We start from the raw sequence: 26325 nt of genomic DNA, 5'->3' as shown, positions 1-26325 counted from the left end.
ACAGGAAAGATCGGCCAACGCTTTTGATTTCATTACATATCCGGCTCAGGAACAAAAATGCCAGAAATTGAAACTGAGAAAAACGGTTTTATAATGAGGCACAAGGAATGGCGCACTGACCAAACAAAAAGCCCACACATTTAGCACACGTGCGCAAATTCTCCACAACAAAGAATATGATTGGTGTAGCCCATTGTTTGGCCAAAAAGCATAAATTATTTAATAACTACAGTAAAAAGGTTGTTCAATTGAATACATGTTTCCGTTTTTATACGGTGAAAAGGACGGCTCATTGATAAAAATTTAACAACAATAAAACACAGAGGGGAAATTCTCGCTAACGTTGCATTTAAAAACACTTTCCGGAGTTTTCCCGCGAAACCTTTTTTCATTGATAAACAACACCAGTGTCAATGTTAATTTTCTGTTACGTCTTGTCTCTTGCACATTTCCCTTGAGTTGTTTATATACAGGTATTAAACAATAAAACAATAAAAAGTGACAGTTTTTTGAAATGTAAAACTTGAACAGAATTGAAATATAATAAGGGAGCAACGGAGTATCTTCGCAAGCTGCGGGTCAATGCTTTCCTATGAGATTTTGATTCAGAATGAAGAAACGCCGGGAGAAAAGAAAGGAAAAAAATCAATCAGATAAACCAGCCGTCCGTAGCTAAGACGATTTACCACCTTTTTTACCGGTAACTGTCTGGCAAGCTGACAAGTTAAACAGGTCGTCAAAATAAAAGAGTATTCGATAAAATAAAGAGGGGCGACTAATCAAACAAGGGTGTTAAACTGAGGAGAAAAAGCTGATCACATGCTTGAATTCGATCGCCTGATTATGGAATCAGGTCACAGACAGGAGAGGGGATGCAAAAAAGTTTCGCTAAAGAAGTAGGTGTTTTGATCCATATCCTTCATGGAAAGCGGAACGAGAATAGATAACGAAAGCGAACGAGGGAAATCCGTATTTTCCCTGGTTTTTGGCCAATGTTAGGTCCCATCTTCAATCCAGGAAACAGAACCAGAACTATAATCAAATAAAAGTATACCCTACGTCAGAAGCAGCAGGGGAAACCACATTATAATATTTTAGTTACATGAAAACCGTTCTGTTTTTTTTTTGGCCTTGCGGGGCCCTGGTGAGACTAGAAAGTGTTCTAGGGTTTGTTCTGAAGGATGTTTATCCACCCCTCCTTAACTTGGATTTTGTTCAAATATCTCGTTCGCGTTTCAAAACAAGAATCTATGTTTTGCGGTGTTTTGTAAATATTTGGGTGGTTTTTGGGGATGTTTGAGAGGAGATAGTTTTTCTCAAAGGATTAGTAAAATTTAGAGAAGTATGAAAAAAATAGAGATTTTATGTGATTTTAAAATTCGAATTTGAAGTAAAAAAATTGGTAGACGGACACCAGACAGTCCCCCTGACAACCTGAAATGCTTTTGCGTGGGGGACAACTGTCTGGTGGTGTTTCAATTTTTTAGTTTTTCTCCCACCCCTTCTCTAAACCTCCTAAAATTTCATTCAAATTCGGGTATACCCCCCGCCTTAAAAGTGCAATAAGCTTTGTAATAGTGATAACGGAAAAATCTAACTAAGCCCGAAAGAGCTTGGGAAAACCTTTAGGAAAACACTCAGAAAAAACTGTCATCGAACAGCAAATTTCATCACCCACCTTCGATTAAAGAGCCACTCTCGAACAATTGTCCGCATAAAATCGCAAAATTTAAATTATCCAATCAAGCAAACGGAATTAACGTCTGAAGTGAGAAAAATAATTTTATATAAATTAAGCCCGGGCCCACCCCCCCCCCCCGGGAAATTAAGGTGGTTCTATTGAGGAAATACGCGGTATGCAAATTTTATTACTTCACAAATGAAAACATGTGAAAAGCCATTGATTTCACGTCTATGATAAATAAAACATTGTTATAAACCGAAATCCCAGAAGCTAACCAAAGATTGCGATTAAGATTTGCTCTGCTTATCTTTGTCAAACTGGGATATAAAAAGATATGAAAACTGGCACTGTTTTGCCACTAAAATTAACCACAGCTGATTAAAAAACATTGCGGTGAAGTACTGTATTATATTTATCTTTTGCGGTCTGCATACATTTCTAAAAAGTCACGTGAGATTTGGGAATAGTTTATTAAAAATGTTTTTTAATAAAAATAAATATTTTCCCAATTTATTCCAAATAAGCCCGCGAAAATAAGTAACAATAAAATTTAATTTAAAGACGGGTTTGCTGAAGGTTTGCTCTTGAATACATGCAAATTATTTTAGGAGTTTAATGAATTAATATTTGAAAGCCATAATCAGTTTTGTCCGTTTTATTAAAAATAAACTTTTTCGTATATGTTGAAATTATTTTTGGCCTCGCATAAACAAAAATATATCCGAATTTAAATACAGAGCTGAAATGGTGTTATAGTTGTGTCTCAGTGTGGAAAAAGGACAGCGGAAACTTAAATTCGGTGAAAAACAAACGTTGTCTGACAGATGCTAAATAATTGTGCCTTTCCTAAATTAAGATGATAAGCTAACTGGAATGAAATTTTTTATGCATAAGTTAGTCTAGCCGGCATAACAGTAATTTACTACCGCCCCATTCAGCATTATGATTACTGTAAGTGAATACAACATGTGTTTCATTCCAAGCGGATGTTGTACTTATTTTTACAATTACTTCCTTTGTTCTTCGGTACTCGATGATGAAACAAATCTATTATTACCTCTGAAATAAGTTTCGAACCTAGAAACGAATCAAAAAAATCTTAACCTATAAAAAGTTCTTCAAAGGCTGAAAAAGGTTCCCTTTAAAATACCACGAACAAAATTTCGCAAGAGTAGTTTTGATGTTATTAGACAAAGTTATAGTTTTAATTTTAAATTTAAAACATCTACACTTTAAATAGCTTCCTTTAACATAAATAAAAATCTTTATTATTTAATAAAAATCTTGTTTGGAAACAGCAATTTCAGTAATTAATTACCAAAGTACATACAAAGGTTTTCCTTTTTGGAAACGGACGTCCGCATCTCACATGGCGCTTTATATTTCATCCTGTTTCGATTTGGGGGGAAGAAAGTTCTCGAACGAAATGAGATAAACCCGCGATCTCACGACAAACATGTCGGATTTCTTCACGTTTGAGAATTTTTTTTCGTCACAAATAATTTTCCCCAAGGCTAAATCTGAAAAAGCCCTCATAATCTTGCATGAAGAAATCCCCCGCTTATGCCCCCGCTTTCGAGATTGTTTTGTATTTTATGATGTCATTGCTCTTTCTTTTATAGACTTTTTTTCTTTCGCTAAAAAACGGGCTCCCCTTTCCTCGGCCGAAAGATTGGATAAGCAGTCAACAAAGTCAAAATGCTTTCAGTTGATTTCCAAATTTCTGTAGGCTGCTAGAAGCAAAACGTTACAATAGACCATTTTTTAATCTTTTAAAAAATACTGGACATATTAGCCTCGATAACCGGCGATGTCTGAGCCTGCGTTCTTATCGATTTCCGAAATGCACGAGCCAACTGATTAAGTTTCCCTTACCGAACCCTGACCGACCTTTGACCGACCCTTTGGCCGACGTCCCAGGCCTCCTTATTTCGCTGCGGCTAAAACGTGTCGAATTTGCGGTCAGGGCCTGGGGAAAAGTCCTGTACGGATCGACGCCAGCTTGGAGTATAAGACACAAAAGGAGCTGTGACAAACTTTAAATAATAATTTATTCTCAGAGTATATGGAACCTTAAAGCTAGCGGACTAGTGTATTTACAAAATTAAACAAAAAATGAAATTAATTCTTCCAAAATAACTTATTTTATGCTTCATGAACGCTAAACAAAGCTTTCTGTATTCGAGCTGGAGAAAAAGAGGCCTGTAACCTGGCCTGCTGTGATTTAAATAATCAAATATCCAAGGTCCCGTATGAAACCGGGGCCCAGTTATTAAAATATTAACTAGCGCTGCAATCAGCATAAAATTATTTATTCACTAGGGAATAAATTTCTTTTATTCTAAGAGTCGCTCGTCTCGTCTTTATTAAAATAATATAATTGCGTTCCTTTAGCATTAAGCGAGACAGCGAGCCCGTCCGAAGCAAAGTTTTTTACAGGCAGGTATCCCAGATTCCCACGCAGTACCAGGCTTCTTCCAGTAGTTCCCGGATGTAACAAGCCTTTGGTCTGTTCTCTACTGTCTCCTCGAAACACAGGTTCATTATTTCGTGTAGCTAAAAGAAAAACAATAACCTTTAAATTAGAAAGAAATGTAAGGGAAACTTCTTTATTGTCAGAAGTATCGTAAATCTGTCAAGTTTTATTCTACAATGACTAACTGTCTCGTAGTCTCTGAATTTCATCATGGGTTTCTCACCTAAAGCTAATAATTTTTGTCAATCTTTGTAAACACGTGAAAAAAGCTTATGTAAATAAAAGTGCATTATACTGCGTTGGTCAAATGAATCAGAGGATGTTTTATATCGTCAAGAATTCTAAAGGCGTTTAAGGGGACCACGACAGTCATTGTTTACTGAGATTTGTTAGATGACGATTTGTGAAAATTAATTTTAATCTTCTGTAAAATGAACTCTTTCACTTTCCTGCTGATGTTTTCGCCTTAAATTTTTAAACATGGTTTAACAAAACACGGGGGGGGGGGGCGGGGGGGGAAAAGGGCTGAACGACTCCTTTTCTAACCTTCTTTCGGCCTGCCTCCCTGTCTTGGGCGGTCACCTCACTCGTTTCTCCCGGGTCCAGTCCCCTAAATGCCCTCCCCCCCCCCCCCTCCCCAACTGGCTGGTGTGAATTGGAGTCAAGTTTGTTGGTAGAAGTTAATGTTTAGCGGAGCAGTTTCCAGGCCCCCGGTCCGACCAACCTCGTGACTGGTGTGAAAAATAGGTAAAACAAGAATCTGACAGAAAGCCGGATCAGGAGCCCAAGACACTAATAATTCGGCCAGTGATTAATAAACTTTATTTTTGGTGAACGACCATATAATAACACAATGTAAATTGGCGAGAAGGCAAAGCAAGAAGAACGAAGATAATAATACAAATAACAATATTTACCTGGGTGTATTCACTAGAGCCGTGACAATGTCCTAATAAGGTAGCAAGCAACTGTCCAAATTGTTCAATATCGTTTCCACAGATGCTCTGCTCATCAGCCGCAAAGTTTGTAAACGCGCCAGCTTCGTTCAACTTGGACGCTCGAGAAAATCCTCCCAAGACTGCTTTTATAGGGGGAAGCTTAGAAGATACAATAAAAAATTATGTACCGGATTAAAACATAGATTTAGAGAAGGTCTCGATAAATAAAATTTACGTACGGTCAAGAGGAAAGGCTAAGCTCTTATCCAGTTCTCTTATCAAACGTTTCCCTTGTTTTGATTTTACGTCGTTTCTTTATGGAGGTTAAGTTTATGCCGCACTGGTTTATACTAGGTTTATTTATTGTTATGTACTACAGTTTTACAAGAACACAACAGTAAAAAAGTCTCAAATGTCTTAACTGCAAAAAATATTTTCCTGAACGGCAAGGGCACCGTTTCCTGACTAAATATGACGAAACGAAAAAAAGTAAACAAGTCGCAACTGTTTTGCGCGCACATCTGTTAATGTATGTTTACAAAAACCAATCTAAACTAGAAAGATTTTTTTAACAGCTTGCAACTCAGTATTTCATAGAATACGATGCCTACTGGCGAACACTGTAGCCTTAATTTCAGACGTCTTCCTTTGGTCGTTTACTCCCGGCCAGAGGAAGATGTGAAATTCAGACTAGCGAAACATTACATTAACAGTAAATTAAAGAACCTTTATTATATATCAAGATATTATTCAACCTGTAGCCACAAATAACCCTTTGCTTTCCTGATCTACATGCAGTCCCTCTTGTTCCTTAGTTTTTCGAGAGAGAAGCAAAATACGGCGAGAGGAAAAAAATCTCGCTAGGCCATTAGTCCTTTTGCTTTTCCTCGCTTCTTTCTCTACGAACTAAAAAGAAAAAAAAGGCGCTCGAAGTCCATCGTTTCACTTACTCTTGAACATTGACCAATCAAAATGTTGTTTGTTGTGATGTTGTTATGGAGTATCCCATGATCCTGAAGTCGTTCAATGGCACTGATGACGTCACATGCAATGGCGCACACTCCATCGAAGTTAAGAACAGTTCCTTTCTCGCAAAGGAAATCTTCCAAAGTTGAACTCGACACAAAATCATAGCAAATTAATCTTAGGAGAAAAAATGAGAAAAAAACAATTTGTATTCAGGGATGAGAAGGAGAAGATAAGTTTGTAAAACACTGTTTAAGGCCTGGGAGGAAAGGTAAATTAAACTCGTTCCCAGATCCTTTTTGTCGTGTTGTGCTCTCCATTAAAAAAATTGCGTTTCCACTAGGATGCATGATGGGACACGTCTCTTATCCAGTATGGAAGCAATTATCGGAAGCTTGTTATTCTACTGGTCCTTTAGTCAACAGTAAACACAAGAGAATAGTGCTTTTCGCGCGCTCTGATTGGTTAACTCGGAGGTGATAAGCAAAGTACAGTGTATTCACCTCCAAGTCGTTGAATAATTGTTAGCTATTTTTTTGAGGGTGGTGGTGTTGGGGGGAGGGGGATTAGCAGAATTATTGGAATTCCTGCTGTTTTTTTTTTTTGTGTTGTTCTCTTCTCAAAGAGTAACGAGTCATTCATATCAGACTTTGTGAAAGTTGCTCCCCGGTTCCTAATATCACATCGAATCTGAATCTGGCGTATATCGTAAGCCGGGAAAAGGTTGAAAAAAAAAAACAACGCTTAACTGACATCGCAATCCAATTGTAAGAAACACGCAAAAATAAAACTAACCTACTGTTTGAGTTGAAATCCCGAATCCTTACTTTTCCATGTTCAATGTTTTGGTCACGAGCTAAAGTAGAAAGAAAACACTTCAGTCACTTAAATATCAACAACATTGCAAAAACGCTGAATATGATAGGTGCAACCGATACAGGAAATAGCTTCATGTAGACAAGGTTGGAAGAGCTCTTTATTTCAATCTTCTTCTGAGGGAAGGGAATTAATTCATTACTAGTCCTCATTATCAGACATCATCTATTCATCCTTTTTTGCTAGCAAATATAAATTCCAAGACCGCTACTCCATTTTCTTCTTAGAGAGTCCTGAAGGGGGTTATAGATCCCATTTCTAAGTCCACGTCCAAGTCCCATTTCCCAGCCTATTGTTTTCCCAGTTTTTAAAATCTTATTCCCAGTTCTATTGTTTTTCTGTTTGCGATTCCCATTTCCAGTGACCAAATCCCATTCCCAGTGACTCAAATCCCATTCCTCCAATCCCTTTCCAGTACCAAATCCCATTCCCAGTGACTCAAATCCCATTCCCAGTGACCAAATCCCATTCCCAGTGACTCAAATCCCATTTTCCCAATAAAAATTTGCTCAAATCCCAGTTCACATTTTACCCCTTTAAAGCCCTCTGCTTAGCCACAAGCTTTCATTTGCATCTGCGCCCAGAAGACACTATGGGAGTCAATAGAATGGTTGGAGAAACAGCCGTCCAAGAAGAAGTCATAGTCCAGCTAATGAACAATACTGATTTTCGCGAAAAGAGTCATTTCTCATTTAAATCCATGCTTTGCAATAAACTGTGTACATAGTTAGGAAAAGAAGTATAATAAAAAATGAGTATAAAGGACTGTGATATAGTTCCGTCTGGCATATACCAAAAAGTTAAGCCGTTAAAATACAGAATAATTCATTAGTTAGTTATATTTACTCGCCTTTGGAGTGCCAGCGATAATGAAGTAGATGAGATAGTGGTTGTCTGCCACAGGACAGGCCCTGCACCATATCAACCTCTCGTAACCAGTCCTCCTTGTATTCTTTTGCAAAGTATTTCAGTAACACCATACTTAGAAAAGTTCCTTCCTCGCACCAAGCTACAGCATAACCCTGCAAGGACAAGGGAGAATGAACGATGAGCTATAGCTTTTTAGTTGAAACTCAGCCGTGTTTTATTGGAAATCAACGAGTCTTATTGGTTCTATTGATTTTTTGACTTACAAGTACATAAAAATGACATTTTGGACTGCAATCCTTTAGAGTTTTTACTATAACAATTAGGCTACTCGCCCTCGTTTTCTATGAGCGATAGTCAACTCGGCTGCGTCTCGTTGACTATTCGCTCTTAGAAACGCAGGCTGGTAGTCTAATTTTTAATAATAATTAAATGCAAACATATAAAAAGTGTCACTGATAAACTTGACTTGACTGTATTTACTCCTGACGCGCGAGTAAGGGCGCATACTGTACATGTCAATTAGGAGAGTTATCTGTTCATGCACTTACTGTTGAACGTTTTTCAGCAGTGTCGTCTTGCAGAATGTCTACTTGTTCAATCAGCTTAAGTTTCGCATTATGCACTTGTTTCAGGCTCTCTCTTTCGTGTGTTGCCGCTGGTCTCGGCGAAGGAAAAGGACTGAAACCAGGGATGACGTTGGAAACCAAGGTGACGTCATCAGATGTTTTCAGCCAATCAACTGTTTGTCTCCGACCTAGAAAAATTCCATAAAACGTCCCAGTGAAACGTCAAGGTTCAAATGCTAAAGCATAACAGGCCGACAGCTAGTGAACCCATGCAGTCTTTTACTGGTCGAAAGTCATGGAAACTGGCAAAAATGTACTGGCGCTAATTTAATTCCCTTAAACAAGCAGTTACAATAATATCTACGAGATCGAGAAGGTAACGCGTGGTTCAAGTTTTAACGGCGTGCGACATAGCGTGTGGTGACGAAGGATAATGAAGTGCAGAAATTCTGCAACAAATACAAATTGCGTTTCAGGTAAGAACATAAAAAAAAACGAAAAATTAGGAAAGGAGAAGACACCCCCTCAGGAAACGCACCGAAGAAAGTGTCCCTTTGTGGAGAAAGTATTCGAGGGCGAAAGGGACCAAAACTTAGTGTGCTGTTACGTGAGGCGTCTACTTAGGGCAGGATCCCCATTATGGGATGCAACCACTTGTAATAAGTGTCGCCTTACAGGAGCTGCCCCCTTTTGGGAGGGTGTCCTCTTATATATGAGAGGTGTCTCTTTGCGGGAGGTGTGCCAAAGAAAAGTTCTGACTGTGTCACATTGTAATGTCTTTGTGTAAATGACTTCGGGTTCTACCCACCTGGCATACGACTATTCAGCGTCTTCATAACCAAGCTCGTGGCCTTTTTTCGCTTACGGGTTAAGCTTCGTTTAGTTCTCTCGGTGGAAAACGTGTACAAGATTGGATTGAGGGAAGAGTTGAGTGGAAGAACAAACACTGCTATCCACACGTAAGCAAACTTGTTCGGATCCTCAAAATTTCCAGTCAGAGACAAAATGTTGATTATAATTATGGGCATCCAACAGCAGAAGTCTGTCATCACAATGAAGACAAGGCGCTTGGCCATGGCGGATTCCTTGTTTAAATTTGTCGATCGCGCGGCGCGGGATACACGCTTCACCGTCCAGAACATTGAAATGTAAGCGACGAGGATGAACGTGAAAGAAATAAAGTTCAAACCGACGAAGAACGAGACAGAATATTCCCAACCAGCCGGTGTCCCTTCCGACAGCTGGAGAGGAAGGCAAACGGCGGAGCGGCTGTAGAAACCGAAGCTACCGGCGCTCTCATCTTCGTAGAAGTAGCTTATCCCAGTGATGGGAATCACTGATATGACTACACCAAATATCCATACTCCTATGCAGGCGAAAACTGCGGCTTTGTATGTGAGGCGCTTGAACTTGAAAGGGAAGACAATACATATTAGCCTGTCTATGGTGATAATGGTTAGAATCAGCACGGATGCTTCGCTGGAGAGCATCGAAAGAACTCCAGCAATTTGACAACCAATGCCAGATCTCCATTCGATGTCATGTTTAAAATACTCCCCTTGCCACCTCAAGTCCATGATTGCGATTGTCAACAGATAGACTCCCATCAACAAGTCAGCCGCTGCTAGATTTGTCAGCAAGAAAGATTGAACCCTGTTCTCTTCTTTATCAATGATTCGCCATATTATGACAAGAAGGTTGCCAGCAAAGGCGAGAATTCCAAGAATCCAAATACAAATCTGAAGAGCTTTGTTCTTCATGAGGTCGTCACAGCTTGAAAATTCATCGACTGGGGATTCACAGTCAACTCCTTCAATTGATTTCTTAGCGTAGCAGCAAAGGATGAAGCGGTCAAGTTTCCTGTGTGAGGGTAAAACAAACGTTGGCACGAAGAACAATCTTGTCTCCTTTTCTGCTCTCTCTCTCTCATCTCAATGTTGTTGATCACTGTTGATGCTTAAACAGTTACCAACTTAAGCCTGACTTCACATGTCACTTAATTTGAAACAAGCCTTTAATTTCTTTTTCGTCGGAAGACAATTATTCGTGCCAGTATTAATTTTGTTAGTGATGGCAAAATCAAGTTTTTGTGTCAGTTAAACTTAGTAATCAATGTTCCTTTTTAAAGAACACCTCACTGGCATGAGCTGTGCTCATGGCCTGAGGACTAGACCCAAGCCAAAACAACTAATGTTACTCAAATCTGACGTGACCATTTTTCAAATTTCACATCGTAGTAATGTCATTAAAAATGTACCAATGCACTTATGTTTCACGAAACAAATAGATTATCACTCACAGGTATTTTATGTTTTTCAGTTCACTAAATGCATCGGATGGTACGTCGGAGAGTTTGTTGCTGTTCAGGTACCTGTGTTGAAAAAGAACGAAAAAGCTGCATAGAAGTGCCACTAAAGGAGAATGACCAATCGATTAACGTTTTTTTTTTTTTTCCTTTTCCCCCCCCCCTTTTTTTGTCTCTTTTTATTTTAAAAAAAAAAAGATTTTGCTATTTTCCTTTTCCTTTTTTTTTAACTCGGGCTCGGGGGGCAAAAAAAAAAAAAAAAAATTTAATTAAAAAAAAAGAAATGTGAGGGAAAAATTTTAAAAAAGGTTTCCCACAAACTTTTTAAAAAAAAAAAAGGAAATCGGAAAAGGCCTAATAACATGGTGGCTTCACGGAATGCCTCTCTTTTCAAGCTATTGGTTAGTGACCACTCGAAGGGATGCTGGTGGAAAACGTGAGAACAATCCAAGATACGAGACTCCCGCTTTGTTAGTGACTGAAGCTCAAGCTCATCTCTACCCATTAGACTCTTACGCTCCCAAGAGGGTTGCATCGAACAGGTTTAATCCCAGTGTTTTTCATGTAGTTTTTGTTCGTAATAAAGTTCATGTTCAGGTATCATAACAACTATAGAAGTGGCAATATGAAGTGAAACGCTGTAAATGACAAAATTCCGAGAAATTCTTACTAAAAGTAGTCAGTACCGAATGTTTAATAGCACCCACTTTCACTTTGTGCCCTACTAGAAAGACGTGAAAAAATATAAGTTTGATCATATTATATTTTATTAAAAAGTTTGCGGAGGCAATATAATCATTTTACAGTACTCTTCGCTTTTCAGGTTCCAGCACTGTGGTTTGTACTTACAGATACTCTAACGAGTTCAATCCTTGAAAAGTTCCCTTTGTAACTGTTGTCAGCTCGTTGCTGCTTAAGTCCCTAGCGAAAAAACAAAATTTAATATGAAAAGCAGATTGCGATAAACTCATAAGTAAAGTGCTTTCACATGTATGTATCTGCACAGCTCTTTTGCTTTTTCCAGGATTCCATATGTAGGAATGAACGTTTATTCGTTTGTCTCTCGATAGAATCGCTTTGAGATGTTGATCGCGACGTTTTGATTGCAATACTGCTAGTCTTCATCAGGAGTCCATAGATAGTACGTCACTTGCTAGTGATGAAAAAAATAATGTAAGGCTATTTATAATTTATGACAACAATATCCCCGGTTCCTTATTATTATCGTTTTGGTTACCTTTTGTTTTCTGAAGTGTTACGTGAAACTATAAATACTTACAATACTTTTAGTTTTGAAAGAGTTCCAAACAGACCATTTGGTAAAGTCGTGAGCTTGTTTTCCTGAAGGTATCTGTAACATGAAACAGTAGGTCAGTATTGGATAAAATATTTATAGTAATACTAGGAAGGGCAACTGAGGTGCTCCACAATTGAACATCTTCAGGTAAATTCACTCGTTATTTGAATGAAAAGAGTTTGCTGATAATTTTTTACTGGCAAAACAAGTGGGCGTATGCATAGTGCTTTTATCAACTCAGGCGAAACTTAGATCTTCTTTAATGAGCATATTAAGTGAGCTAAATTATTAGAAAACTTCTCTACGTAATTCAATGTACTTTATAGTGTAATAAAGTCTAAGTAAAGTCTAATAAATAGTACAGTAACAGTTTATTCTTGTGGACCGTACCCAAACATGTAATCGATTGCTCTCCCAAAACTCGCTTTGCAAATGACTGGTTTAAATAACAAATTGCACGAATATACTTACAAATGTGTCATGTTGCTGTTGTTGTCAAATACGCCATATTCCATCGCCTCTATCTGGTTTGAACGCAAACTTCTAAAAACACAACCAGTCAAGTCAAGTTCAACAAAACTGATTTAAATCATGAACTTTATTGAAATTGCAAATTTCGAATTTGAATTTTTTTAACACAGAATATAGCACTTACAAAACCTCTAAACTTGACAGCCCTTCAAGGATTCCACTACTTGCTTTGTGTAGAAGATTCCTTCCCAAATCGCTGAAAAAGATTCAGGCAACTTGTTACTTAATATGGAACAGATAACATGTAATGTGTCTTAACTAAATGGTCTCTCTTTCTCCTGTCAAGTGCTTTACTTCATTTTGTTTAAGACGGAATCCACTAGGAAGTCGAGTAATAGGGACCAAGTACAGATACGTCCCCCGGGTGTGTGAAACAAGCTGGCCTCACGCATGTCTGCGTCAGTGGGACGGTGGGTGTGGGATCTGGGGCGGGCATAGGTGGAAATATTTTGGTCACAATTTTTTAGAGTTGGAAGATCAAGTCGGGCGAGCTCATCGCGATTCATGGGATTCAGTGGACTGAAATTGTTCGTGTGGTGTGTGGATTCTTGATTGAGCATCACAGCTGCTCAGGTGTATAGTGGTCATAGTCAGTCTCTCGCTGCGGATTCCTCTTAATCACTCTATAATGGGAGTGAAAGAATAAGACTATATTTAACTTTTTAATGTAATGAAAACTATAACTTGTAAACATACTCACAGAACACGTAATTCAGGCAGTCCAGCGAACGCTCCAACAGGGAGAGTGCGAAAGAAATTGGAATTCAGTCTCCTGAAACAAAGGAAAACACGAAGAAATAGAGCGGTTTTCACTTGAGTGTCGAAAATGAATTGCGTTTGCTTTGGTTTTGCATTACTACGCTCAGTGATTGGCTTAAAAATCTCGCGCCACTTTATCAGCCAATCAGAACTTAAACCAAAACCAATCGCGACTCGCTCGCGCACGTTTTCCCGCGCTTCGTGCCAGCTACATGTATTTGCTTCGAGTTTTGATTGGTTCACTTTATTGTCTGTGTCCTTTGTGATTGGCCGGAGTAATAACTTTGGTTTTGGTTTTACGACACTCAATTGAAAACTGCTCTATGATCAACATGATAAAATTTTATTTTATTTGCTGATGTTTATACAGATTAGTCAGATTACGGAAAAAAGGAACTTACTATTAAACCATTCTGACATGAACATTGTACATGACGATCTGACAATTATTTACAGAAGTGCATTTTCATTACGTACCAAATACTACTCTACGGGCCACTTCAGGGGCAATGCAGAAAACATTAATGTCACAGACATTGAACAATAGATACAATACAATAGATCCTCACTAAGCTACGGTATTTGTTTGAGATGATTACTTACAGTGTCTTGACAGACGGAGTATTTTGGAAACAGTCTTCATCAAGGTGGAGTAAAATATTGAAACTCATGTCGCTTAAAGGAAGGAAAGGAAAAAGGAAAATAGAATTAGTTGGTTGTTCAAGATAATTGCCCCTGCAGGGCTTTCGCCCAGAGGCGAAAGCCCGAGGAGGCATTCATTGTAGCTTGCGCGTATATATAGAGAATGAACTTACAGTCAAAATATACGGTATGTATACCAGAAAAAATCTCGATTTGCTCGAAAAAAGCCGCTAGGAATCTAGGGTAATGATGACGTTTTGCCGCAAAGCATCTCTGGGTAATGATGACGTATGACGTCACGATAACAGGGGGTAGCGGTAAATGAAAATCCCTATCTTGGGTTAGAACGGTATTTAAAAGACACACATTGATTACTCCGATATTTGGCTTTCGCGTGTTCACAGATTTGTTCGAGTGGTTTCTCTGCTTTGGTTGTATTAAGTGATATTTGAAGCAGTTGTTAGAAATACGTCGAAATATTTCGAGGAATTGGTTTCGTGTTCTTGGCTTCGTGTGTTCCAAGAGCTGGTTCGAGCGTTAAGGTTTGCTCTCGGGGGTAATTCGTTTCGCTAACAAACTGTCAGATTATTTGTTCAAAAAGTGGTTTAAATAAGGATAAAAAATTGTCTTCTCGAATCTTTGAATGTGCCATATTTTGTAACTCGGGGAATTTTTAGGCTTTTTGAACTGGCAATTATTGTAAGTTAATTGTGAATGTTATAAGCCCGGGAATAATCTTGTGTGTTGTCACCATAAATAATGTATGTGTTATTTCCGCTAGGTGTTATTTCCGCGCGTTAGGTAATATATTCGAGTTGAACTTGTGAATATTTTTAGGACGCAATGGTGTCACACAACAAGAAATTCCGCAGCAAACAGACCAAACAATGTCTTGACGTACATGGCACAGTAAAAACGAAGCCTAATTTTAAAGGCGACAAAAAGACTCCACTAATCCTAGATTATTGCTGTAAAACAAATTATAAAAAGGCGGGGGCAGCTTTATAGTGAGAACTATTACTAGTAAGATTTGTAGGGAGAGGTTAAAGGGACTGTGTTACGGCTGAGTTTTTTTATTTAGGCTGTTTTATTAAGTTATGCCAAATACTTGCTCTGAAACTTGTGTTAGCGAAGAAATTACTTCTCTGGATCGAAGTAACAAACATTACAAATAAATATGTCTTCCGGGCGTTATAATTATTGGAATATCAATGCAACTTATCCTTCAAGCAAAACAAGGTAAAAGACAGGGACAGTTTTTTGTCAGGCTTATGCTTCTCTGAGTAATAGTTGATTAAAGGATGCATTTATTTTCCTCATGATTTAAGGGAATAACTTGACGGTTTTAGGTTTTCTGGTTGTAAGTTAGTTTTCCATTGCAAGGAAGAAACTTGAACATCTTACTCACATGTACTCCAGTTTTGTGAGATTTATGAAGTCCCTCTCTCGCAACTGGGATATCCGGTTTTTCTGGAAAGTCCTAACGAAAAAAAAACAGGCCATATAACAACAAATATGACAGATACTGTAGCCTGCAATTACATTAATCAAGATCATTGACCAACGCGCGATAGCTTTATTATAGTTTTGTTGCATGCGACTTAGCTAGCTTCTTAAATGATGAAGTAGAAAATCCTGTAACTTACACTGCTCCAGTGTTAGAAGGAAGGTTGCTCGGCACAGTCAGCAAGTCTTCTCCGGTCACCAGAATATTCTTGTCTGGATCTTCGCCGAATTCTTCACATTTGCAGCTTGATGGGCATCCTAAACACAAATTAAAACTTTAGCCAAGGACACGGTGCCGGATATGAAAAAATCTTCGCAAACATTGATCCAATTTCTAATAGCAATAAAAAAAGAGATGATGTAAGAGCAGTTTTCATTTGAGTGTCAATGGAAATCCGGAATTGCTTTGTTTTTAGAGCCGTTTTCACTTGAGTGTCGAAAGTAAATTGCGTTTGCTTTGGTTTTGCATTACTACGCTTAGTGGTTGGCTTAAAAGTCTCGCGCCACTTTCTCAACCAATCAGAACTAAAACCAAAACCAATCGTGACTCTCTCGCGCACGTTTTCCCGCGCTTCGTGCCAGCTACATGTATTTGCTTCGAGTTTTGATTGGTTCACTTTATTGTCTGTGTCCTTTGTGATTGGCCAGAGTAATTACTTTGGTTTTGGTTTTACGACACTCAATTGAAAACAGCTCTACTTTAATACGCTAAATGACTGACTTAACTGGCGCCACATCTTAACCAAAAAGCTGCAAAACCAAAGCCAAACATGCGATCTGCTCAGTGGTCAGTGCTTGCCGCCTGCCGGGTGATTTAAACGGAGCTATGTCACGGGGATTTCGCAGATTTTCAGTGCAAACTGTTCTGAAATTGGTGGTAGAAAAAAAAAACATAATCTTTGAAAATATAAAGGAAGATGCAACCTTAATTTGCAGATAAAAAATCAACCTACGGCTATAAATATCGATTTTTTGATGGCGCGCGGAAACAACTTCAAAGCGTTAGCTTAACTTTTTCAAGTTGTAATCCGTTTTTATCAGAGCCATCCGCAGCCAAAGATGCCCGTTAACAGTTTCAGTGCTCTAATATAGCAATTTTTATTACAAATGGACTATTATTTTTAGGTTTACTGCGACACAAATGTAAATTTTTCTGCTCAAACACCTTGTAAAATCCGTGACATAGCCCCTTTAATATAAGTTCTCTTTGGTTCATTGTGTCCCGGGCATTATATTGTCAGCGTTCGCTGACAATTGGTTGTTGCAATTTCGTTAGCTTTGTTTTTGCGCAAGCCAAATGAAAACGGCCCAGCATGGGACTAAGAATATGTTTCGAGCATTTCCATGGGCCGTTTATGCCCGGGGGGGGGGGGGGGGGTACTCCCTATAATGGCCTATACAGGGAGGCTCCGCCCGAAAGGGGTACCTTTTTCAGGCTTCAGGTTTATAAAAGGGTAGGGATTTCACAAGTTTAGGTATATGAAAGGGTGGGGAAATCTGTCATTTAGGTATTTAAAAGGGCCTTTAATTAAAATATTTCGAACAGACGCAACTTATGGCTGTATCATTTAAATTTTTGTTAGCGCTGCATGAAAATGACAATAAAACTTCCTGTTTTAAGTCTATGTGATGTCATGTAGGTATATGAAAGGGGTACCTTTTTTCAATAAAAGGTATATAAAAGGGGTGCCTTTTCTGTCAAAATGGGGTCGGATCTCAGGGCGGAGCCTCCCCGTATAAAACTTCTTGGAGTACCCCCCCGGGCGTTTATGGTACAAACGTTGTATTGTTTACCTTGCTGACGAGAGCAAGACGAGCCTTGTTCGTCATGAGCTAAAAGAAAAAAAGGACACGTGTTTTTTTTTTTCTAAAACAAGCAACACATCCGATGGTTGTAGTTGGAATAAAAACAAACCCGGGAAATTAAGTTGTTAATATCAAGCAAACAACAACAACAACAACAGCAACAACGAAGATGACGACAGCAACACACCAAGTCTAACAACAACATTACAAAATTCTTATGTACCTGCAACAGCGTTATAAAAGGCCTTGAATCTTGCTCCATGCAAGTTTCCGTCACAACGAAGAACAGCCGTCAAATGATTTGACGAAGAGACGAAAACGGGAGGATACGTATAACCGCAGAATCTGCCTATCGCAGGCGCAGTGTCGTCCCGTCCATCGAAAATCTGAAGAAAACAATTGTCGCACGAGGGGTGGTCCTTGAGTCGGAATTCTTGTAACTCCAAGTGAATGATGTAATGAGATGGGACGGTGATGTGCCACGTGCAAAATATGTCATCAAGATAGTACCCAGGAAAAGATGGAGAGAAGAAATATCCTGACATGTTGAATAAGTTTTCACTGCAAGCTAAATAGAAAACGGTATGTAAGGCTTTGATAATAATGAACATCGTTATTAACCAGCTCCCAACGGCTTCGTAGGTCTTCCCCATATAAAAATAATTACTGCAAACTATTGTCTTCAAGGACGTTGACAAGAACATAAGCTAGAATGGATCGTTTCGAGAAACATTCTATACGTTTTCGTGCTAAATAGTTCAGTTAAACATGTCTTGAAGGGAAAAAGAAATTACCAAAAATTACCATTGAAGACCGTAGTAAGGAAGTCCAAAGTTTGGACACGTTTTCAATTGCTAACCAGAGGACGTACAAAGTAGTTCTAGTTCAATGGAAACCACAAGTACACATTTTACCTTGTTTGGCCGACAGGGGTTTGTATTTGCAATGATCTCCCTTGCCAATGTATAGTCCCGTCAATGCTATCAGGCCATTTTTCTTCTCTGCTTCTCCTTTTATAAATACCTATTGTGTTAATGAAACACTTTTAAAAACAATAAATTGCATACTATTTCCTTCATTAGACCATACACTTTTTAAGGTGCAAGGCCTTTCAAAAAGTGTGGACTTAAACGTCGACATAGAATGCGATGGATAAGAATAGTCAGTTATAAGAAATTGAATTGAGAAGTTTATAATGTAACCAACATTGTAAACTTCTGGTTGAACATAACATTCAAGGAAGTACTTTTAAAGGGGACTGTGTCACGGATTTTAGCCAAATTTAGGCATCGGAAATGACCATCAAATTTGGTGAAATATTAAAATAACCTCTGAAAACAGTAAAGGAACATGTTAATAACACAGCAAATTCAAAAGAAGGAACGGATGGCTAAAAGAAACGAACATTGAGACGGGTTGGATAATGGGTTTTTGAAATATTGTTGGGCGGAACAATTTTCAAAACTAATCTCGTTTGCTTGTAACTTTAAAATTTAACGCCCAGACACATTTGGTTACAATGAAGCTTTGATTTTTCTCATTTGGATCCATAGGAGTAATTTATTTGCAAACAATAAGTTTCATAGCAAGTATTTAGCAAAAGGAAACATTGCTTGTACTAATACAGTGTCAATATATTTTGGAGGGACCCTTCATGTGGGAAGATGTAAAGTAGAAGGGGGGGGGGGGGATGGTAGGGGGAGGGGCCAGGCAAGATAATATTCAGTATTATGGTCATATCAGGTATTGGAGAAGATAGGCTTTGGTAGATTGTGCTCGAAAAAAAAGCATATTATGCTTTTAGCAGTGCTCATATTTTTAAGATATTATGGCAAAATTATGCTACTTTCTGGAAATTATGCTCTCTGTCGCCGAAATTATGCTACATAGATTTTAAGGAAAATAAAGATCACCAGTAGCTTAACTCTATCAATTTTAACTTTAATGAACATTTATATAGTCCACCTTACAGTTTTACAGTCTTTAGCATCGCAAATACGCATGTGCGCACCTCAAAAAGCCAAATGACTAACAAATAATATCGAAATCAACCGTTTCTGGGTTCTGAATCCGGGTTACTTGTATATACCTATTTTAGACGCCCTCCAGGCAAAGCCCTCAGTTCAGTATTAAAACAACTACTCATTAATTTTTTTTAAAAAAAAATAAAAAAAAATAAAAAAATTAAAAATAAAAAAAATTATAAAAAAATTAAAAAATTAAAAATAAAACCCTCATATATGCACAGGGTGACCTGGACTCTGCCGGAGCATATTTGACCATGGGCCTTACCACAGAGTCAGACCTCAATATTTTCCAAAAACAATACAAAAATAAAATATAAACTGAATTATTCTAGAACTAAGATGGTTTTTTTTGTTTTCAACGCATAAAAGCTCGTATTATGCTAGCAGTGCTAAACTAAAATAAATGCTTAAAATAATGCTCGTTTTGCTAAATTATGCTTAAAATTATGCTAGCACAATCTACCAAAGCCTAGGAGAAGAGGGCGGAGGAGGAGGCAGCAATATACCGGATGGAACCATTAATGTGGGATGGGGGTAGAATGCAAAAGAGAGAATGGGATGTAACGGTACCATTACCCCTCGATATGTACCTGAAATTTCGAAACAGAACTCAACGGAACTTGTCCGTAAATCCAATTTGTTCCAGTTCTGCGTTTTGAAATCCAGATTGGTATTTCTCGATGGTTGTTTGTCTTCTGGTAAATCGTCATACTTTTCTTTCCAGGTCCCCTCAACATGTAACGAAATCTTAAGCATTCGCTATGCCAGTCACGTGATCTGTTATATGTTGAGCTCACAAGTACGGCTGTCTGGTTCAAATGGGTAGCGTTGGAATCTACTACAAGTCTGTCTCCTGACAAAAAATATATATATGCACACAGTTTCGGTTTCATAAATTTTAAAAGTGACAGTTAACTGCCTTTATTAATGATATGAACAAGTAAATCAATAAATTAAAGAAAGGAAGAAAGAAAGAAAGAAAAAGAGAAAAAAACGAAAGGAAAAAAAAAAACGAAAATGAAAAGGCACGCACAGAAGAGTTTTACCAGGGGAGTTGCTAAAGAGAATATTTTTGTTGCTTTGCCGGAGGCAGTTCCATAATTTTCATGACACTGTTTCGTGACGTCAATGTGACAACAGGGAAGAAAGGGTTCTAATCCTCGACCACTAAAATTTCCTTGGTGAAATACCTTCTCTGTCGATGCAAGTTCGAGGCCATACATCCGCTACTTCTTTTTGTAACCCTTTGATTACTGTTTCCCAGGCCTTCACGTCTCCGGCTTCAGTACCACATCCATGTGACATGCGCAGTATCTCCTCTGCGTTCATTGCATAACTCCATAGATTGAACCCACTGAATACACCGAGAACAACTGATGCATTTGCGTTGCTGTCTCTAAAACCAATTGTCATGGTTCCACCCCCTAAGAAGACATGTTTAGTAAGAGTTAGTTTGTCCAATCAACAGAGAAACGTAATTATATAACTTGCATGTTAAAGCTGATTTCCAGTCCGTACTGCGCAGACTCGGGGTTTGTTTACGTTTTTGTTTTGAATTCGTTGAAACGTTACACTTCGGTGACAGCATACATGACGTTTTTTAGTCCGCCATTACAGTTCGTTCAAGAATTTCCGATGAGCTGAAACGTCGGTTTGAAATAGCGTCAAGGTTCTTCTACTCGTTATTATTTGTTCTGCAAGGATATCTGGTGTTAATAATGAAGAAAAGGGTAAGTTTCTCGTGGAATTTTTAGTTTTGCTTGTAAACATTCCCTTCGTGTGAGGCTCACATAAACATTGCAGCCGAGATTGCGCAGTACGAACTGGAATTCATCTTTAATGGTATTTATACCTAATCGTACCTTTTTGGTACGCTTCGGTAGCATATCAGGCGAGTTTGGTCGAGCCATGGTTCGTATTTAACCCAAAAATACCCATGGCGAGACCAAACGAGCCTGATATGCAACCGAAGCGTACCAAAAAGGTACGATTAGGTATTTACCGTACCCAAATTCAGCCAAAAATCCGGTTATATTTATCGCTCTGTTGAAGCCATGTTTGCAAGGTACCTACTGCAAATTGTGTTGAATTGGTCTTCAACACTTTTACCAAGTTCTCCTTCTGCCTTTTTCCTACTCGTTTGTTTAGAGTTTCATTCTCTAAATTTTCAAATCAAAATTAAGCGAAAAATTTGGAAATTCCGATTCCATTTTTTTCAGTCTGAATGTCTCAGTACTTGTCGGCAATTGGCGAGCGCGCTCAAGTTTTGTTTTGGCAGGGAAACTTTTCTCTTTTTACCACTGCTAAACACCGCTAAATTTAAATTACGAAGTTCTGTTTTATTGGTAAAACCTCTTTTCACTTCATCGTACAGTAACACTACTTACTTCAAAGTGACCATGATATCGTGGCATATCAGGTCAGTGACTTGATATCGTGGCATATCAGGACATTAGATCGCGCTTCTGATTGGCTACTTGCTAATTTGGGAACGGTAAGATGGCAAACAACAACAACATCACACGCTTTTTTTTACCAACAACAACAACAACAACACACGCTTTATAGCCATCTAGAAGTTGTAAGTTTCCCGGTAAGTATGTGAACGAACCACTGGGAGCTAGTCAATTGTGAATTCCCAGTGGGAATTGATCATTGGACCATATCCCAGTGACTTCATAGCTTAGTGGAAGAGCGTTTGCACTGGAATCGCATAGCCATGGGTTCGAATCCTTTTTTGGGCTTTCTTCTAAACTGCTTAAGATGAATGTGTATATTTCTCTTTCGTTAAACATCATTCTTTCGCAAAGGTGGAACTATACCTTCAATTCCTAAATGACGGGGGCTTGACTGAAATCCAGTTGACAGATTTTTTCTTTTGCCGTCTTTAAAAACCTCCAAAAGCTCGTCGTAAACTTTCCACAACAAGCACACGTGGTGCCACGTGTTATCTGTAACGCCCAATGGCATTTTGCTGTGTATAAAAAATGACCAAATAAAAAGTTAATGATATTTTAATCAATGATATTTAGGTCAATAATATTTTATTTATTTAGCGAAATGTTTGATATTGTAGTATTTTAGAAGTAAAATGGAAACTACCCATTAAAAGAACTTTTACAATTGTAAGGGGTTTACTTGTCAGTCTAAATGGCCAACATTTTCTAGTAAGCAACATATTAACTTGAACTTGAGCAGTAAAAATAAAAAGCTGCTAAAGAACGTGTTTGAAACAATGTAATGAATTATCAGTTTTTCTTGCAATCTAACGTCAATGAATAAAACGAGGATTATAAAGCAAAAAACACAATACATAGAAACTCATTTGTACCTTCTCTTCTTCTCCAGCTGAATTTCAAGAGTATTGTTACCACAATAAACTCCTAGCACTAGTGATTCATTTTGTTCTGTCGCGACTTTGTATTCAATAAAGAAGCCACTGTACGCGGTCTTCAACCAGAAACACATAGTAAAACCCAGACGAAGGGGAGAAATATCAGAGAATGTCACGTGGCCAAGATTGAAATCAGGAAGGTGGATCTCGTAGTCACTTGGGTCAAAAAATCCTGAAGAAAAAAATCAAAGGTTTTGATTATAAAAATACACTATTACCAGTAAATAACGGTGATTTTATATATCCAGCAACCATGTGTTATTCTGTTTATTATATAAACCTACTAATTACGATGTTTTTGACAATTTTCCGAAGATTTCCGACCATTTCCCGAAGATTTTCGTGGATTTTTAAAATGTTGTCCGAAGGTCGTGCGAATGTTTCCGAACATTTTCAGAAATTTTCCAAAGATTTGCGAAGAATGGGTAAGATTTCGGAGACTTATTATCGATTAACTTTGGCTCATTCAGCATTGAAACAGGGCAAACGTGTCAGAAAAAGTTTCGAAATCGAGATCTTCACATGTGTAGATAACATGTTTCCTTAAACACTATTATGAAACGAAAACTTCGCCTAGATTTCTTCTATTTCTCTCAGAACACGCTGTTGTTTTTCTGGGCCTCGTGAGGTTATATTCATTTGCATTCTTTTTTTAAACCTCGCGCGCTTCGCTATTTGGAACATGGAAATTTCATTGCACGCGTCGATAACTGAGGGGTGCTTACTTCTTAATGCTATGTCTTCTAAAAATAACTTTCAGTTAAACTTAAGAAATTGTACAGTCATAAAACAATTATACAAAAGGGGATTACCGGTAAAATGGTTTAGAAACTTTTTAGTAGTACTGTATCACAATTTGAATATACTCTGTGCGTTCCCCCTTTTTTTCCCTTCCCGGGCCGTATTTTATTAACGCAAATACGTGGTTCTACTGTGCATAACGGCACGACGACCTAATGGTTAGGGCGCTGGACTCCGCATCGAGCGGTCTGGGCTTGATCCCTTACTGGGGTTACTACGTTGTGTTTTTGGGCAAGACACTTTACTCTCATATTGCCTCTCTTGACGTGTAAATGAGTACCAGCGAGTTTAATGCTTGGGGTAAGCCTGCGATGGACTAGCATCCCATCCCGGAGAACTAGAAATACTCCGAGTCGCTCAACGCTAAGGAAACTAGGATAAGCTGCACGCCTGATGGGCCACTTGGTTCGAACGCGCACTTTACATTACCTAACGGTATATAACAATATTTCCTACCATAGCCATCAGCGTCATCATGATCGCCTTCATCATTTTCGCCAACGTTCTTATTACCACCATCATTATCGTGATAGTCCTGTTCAAGCTCTTTGTATCTTATTCTTTTCCAGCCATGCAAACTTTTCCATCCACACCAGTCTACTGATATGTCACAAGGAGAGTTATCTAAATGGTGTCAACAACAAGACTGGTTACTGCATGACCTAGCTCTATGTAACTGACCTAAAAATTGCTTTATTGAAGACATAATTATTCCGATCAGTACAAAGCATGTAAAGCCCTGGCCAGACGGTAACGCAAGTGGACGCAAGCAGTCACAACTTGAACTTGCGTACAGACCTGCGTTGACTGGCTAAACGACTCGCAAGTGCACGCAAGTTGTCAAAAGCCATTTCAATGCTACAGCACGGGCTGCAATTCAGTACCTTGCAATAGACAGCGAGGCTTGCATCGACCTTGTGTTGTGTGGTCAAACGATAAAAAACTTGCGAAGTCAACACAAGTGCGCGCACGTCCTGGCTAAATGGAAACGCAAATGCTTGTGTCTTCTTGCGTCTCCGTTTGGTCAGACCGAACCAGTTCCAGAAGGGTTTGAAGTCCTTCTTTTTGATTGGCCACAAAAATAGTTTTTTTTTCTGGCGGATCAGCGAGGAGGGCCAGTAGAGCGACTCTAGCGTCTAATAATAAGTGCCTAAGGGCTTTCCCGAGCTTGTTGTAAACTTTCGCACGAAACTCCCGTCGTCCAGACTTGCTGCCCCTAAAAGTAAGTACCTAAGGGCTTACCCGAGCTTGTTGTCAACTTAAGCCCGAAAAATCCCGACGTCCCGACTTGTTGCCCCTGGGTCTTCGAGGATGGATGAAAGTGGATCTGAAACAATTTCACGTCTTTTTGCCGGAATACACGTGTCATATGTAAAAGAAGAACATTTACTTCCGATGCAAAAAGGTACGTTCTAGAATAGTTGCAGATACAGTTAACGTCCCTATGGTACCTTTACAGCCATACAGCTCCACCCTCATTGATATGGCTCCAAGCCACGCCATTGGTCGAAAACGAACGTAACGTGCTCTGATTGGTGGATGTAGTTCATGGTAGACAACACTATCCGAGTCTGTGTTTCCATCAAATTCCTAACAAAAACAAAGATGGAATCAGTCACAAGATATAAGACATATACGAATAAAAATCTGAGTTCACTCATCCCCCCCTCCCGGGGAGAACTAAAGTCAGTTTAAATTGGTATTAATGCCATGAGGATAAATTTTGATGTACAAATGGCTGTATAAAAAAACAAACATGGGCTCCCCTTGTACACTCTACTCCAGTCTGCGGCAGGGAGCGGTTGGTACCCAGCCCACCCTCCTCGTCTGGAAGCCGTTTCGACGTCTCTGCAAACTACCTGGCGACTTAGCCTGGTTTGGGCCTGTGTCAGGCCAGAGCGATTCCCCATAACTTAACTACTCCTCATAAATAACAATACCCAGGGCAGAATATTACACTAGGCTTGAATGTGACAATCTTCCCGCGCAGTGCTTGGATCGTTTTGACGAGATGTAAGATATGTATGTAAAGAAATGATGGTATATGCCAAGATGGAATTATAAAGTTAATTAGGCGTCATTGTAATTATTATCAAATTAGTTAACCAAAAGCAATCAATTTTATTAATTGGAGTTTTGCAGGTATCGGATACTGCTTTCACAAATCAGAAACTACTGGGGTTAGTTTTTTTTAGGGCCGGCATAACGTATTTAAAACGCTTGCCTTCTGTTTTTGTAAACGTCCTCTCCAGAATAATCTAAGAAAATGAAATTTAATATATCAAGTCTACTTCACCTCATCTGCAGTTTGTCCTCGTCCTTTGTAGTACTGAAAGTTCACTCCATAGTTACTGTACTGCAGTTTGTACTTGGTTACCCACTGATAGTTGAATGCATTTCTCCCTTGGGTCGCTACACGTGTCACTCTTGTGTACAGACCACCCAGATCAATCTGGAGCCACTGGTTACTGTCACTTCTGGCAACTGACCAAGATCCTTGTTTGTTTCCAGTTTTTTTGAAGTGTAATCTTCCCTGGGAGGGCGCATGGTCATCATCCCATTGCGAAGAAGCAGTAATTTGTGCGTCAGAGATTCTACCGTTTTCCATACCGAAAGCTTCTTGACATTCTAACGGATTTATAAAATCGCACATTTACGGTATTGAGATATAACTTTAAAGAAACTTATGGCGTTGTTACACGGACCAACTTGCAACATGGTACCAGGGACCGTTTTTTGCACAACTTTTGACTCGGCAACACTTTGCGAGTTTTTAAGCCCAAGTCAAAAACTCGTAATGCATGATGACGGATATTTTGAACGTTAGCTTATGTAACAGGGTGAGTTGTTGCCAAGTACATTTTGTACGATGTTGCGCGAA

General features: G+C 38.8%; 1 protein-coding gene across 1 annotated transcript in view; it reads right to left on the bottom strand.

Moving 5' to 3' along the window:
• Positions 1-2929: 2929 nt before the first annotated feature.
• Positions 2930-26325, bottom strand: part of LOC144636935 (MAM and LDL-receptor class A domain-containing protein 2-like) — a 74364-nt gene continuing 50968 nt past the window's right edge. The window contains exons 36-61 of the mRNA XM_078496135.1: positions 25741-26072; positions 24896-25034; positions 23901-24068; positions 22581-22815; positions 22072-22223; positions 20440-20673; positions 19840-20102; positions 18137-18245; positions 17446-17790; positions 17211-17249; positions 15557-15674; positions 15319-15390; positions 13872-13943; positions 13210-13281; positions 12634-12705; positions 12450-12521; positions 11961-12032; positions 11531-11602; positions 10676-10747; positions 9185-10236; positions 8359-8564; positions 7791-7962; positions 6860-6920; positions 6049-6241; positions 5078-5257; positions 2930-4240 (exon numbers count right to left, since the gene is read on the bottom strand). Of these exons, the coding sequence (XP_078352261.1) occupies positions 4118-4240; positions 5078-5257; positions 6049-6241; positions 6860-6920; positions 7791-7962; positions 8359-8564; positions 9185-10236; positions 10676-10747; positions 11531-11602; positions 11961-12032; positions 12450-12521; positions 12634-12705; positions 13210-13281; positions 13872-13943; positions 15319-15390; positions 15557-15674; positions 17211-17249; positions 17446-17790; positions 18137-18245; positions 19840-20102; positions 20440-20673; positions 22072-22223; positions 22581-22815; positions 23901-24068; positions 24896-25034; positions 25741-26072 (4697 nt within the window). The 3' untranslated portion in view covers positions 2930-4117. The remainder of the gene's footprint in view (positions 4241-5077; positions 5258-6048; positions 6242-6859; positions 6921-7790; positions 7963-8358; positions 8565-9184; positions 10237-10675; positions 10748-11530; positions 11603-11960; positions 12033-12449; positions 12522-12633; positions 12706-13209; positions 13282-13871; positions 13944-15318; positions 15391-15556; positions 15675-17210; positions 17250-17445; positions 17791-18136; positions 18246-19839; positions 20103-20439; positions 20674-22071; positions 22224-22580; positions 22816-23900; positions 24069-24895; positions 25035-25740; positions 26073-26325) is intronic.

Source organism: Oculina patagonica, chromosome 1 (assembly GCF_052425735.1).
Source record: "Oculina patagonica isolate OP01 chromosome 1, crgOcupat, whole genome shotgun sequence".
Lineage (NCBI taxonomy): Eukaryota > Metazoa > Cnidaria > Anthozoa > Scleractinia > Oculinidae > Oculina > Oculina patagonica.
Note: the sequence above shows the minus strand (reverse complement) of the source record. Positions and strands in the feature narration are given on the sequence as shown.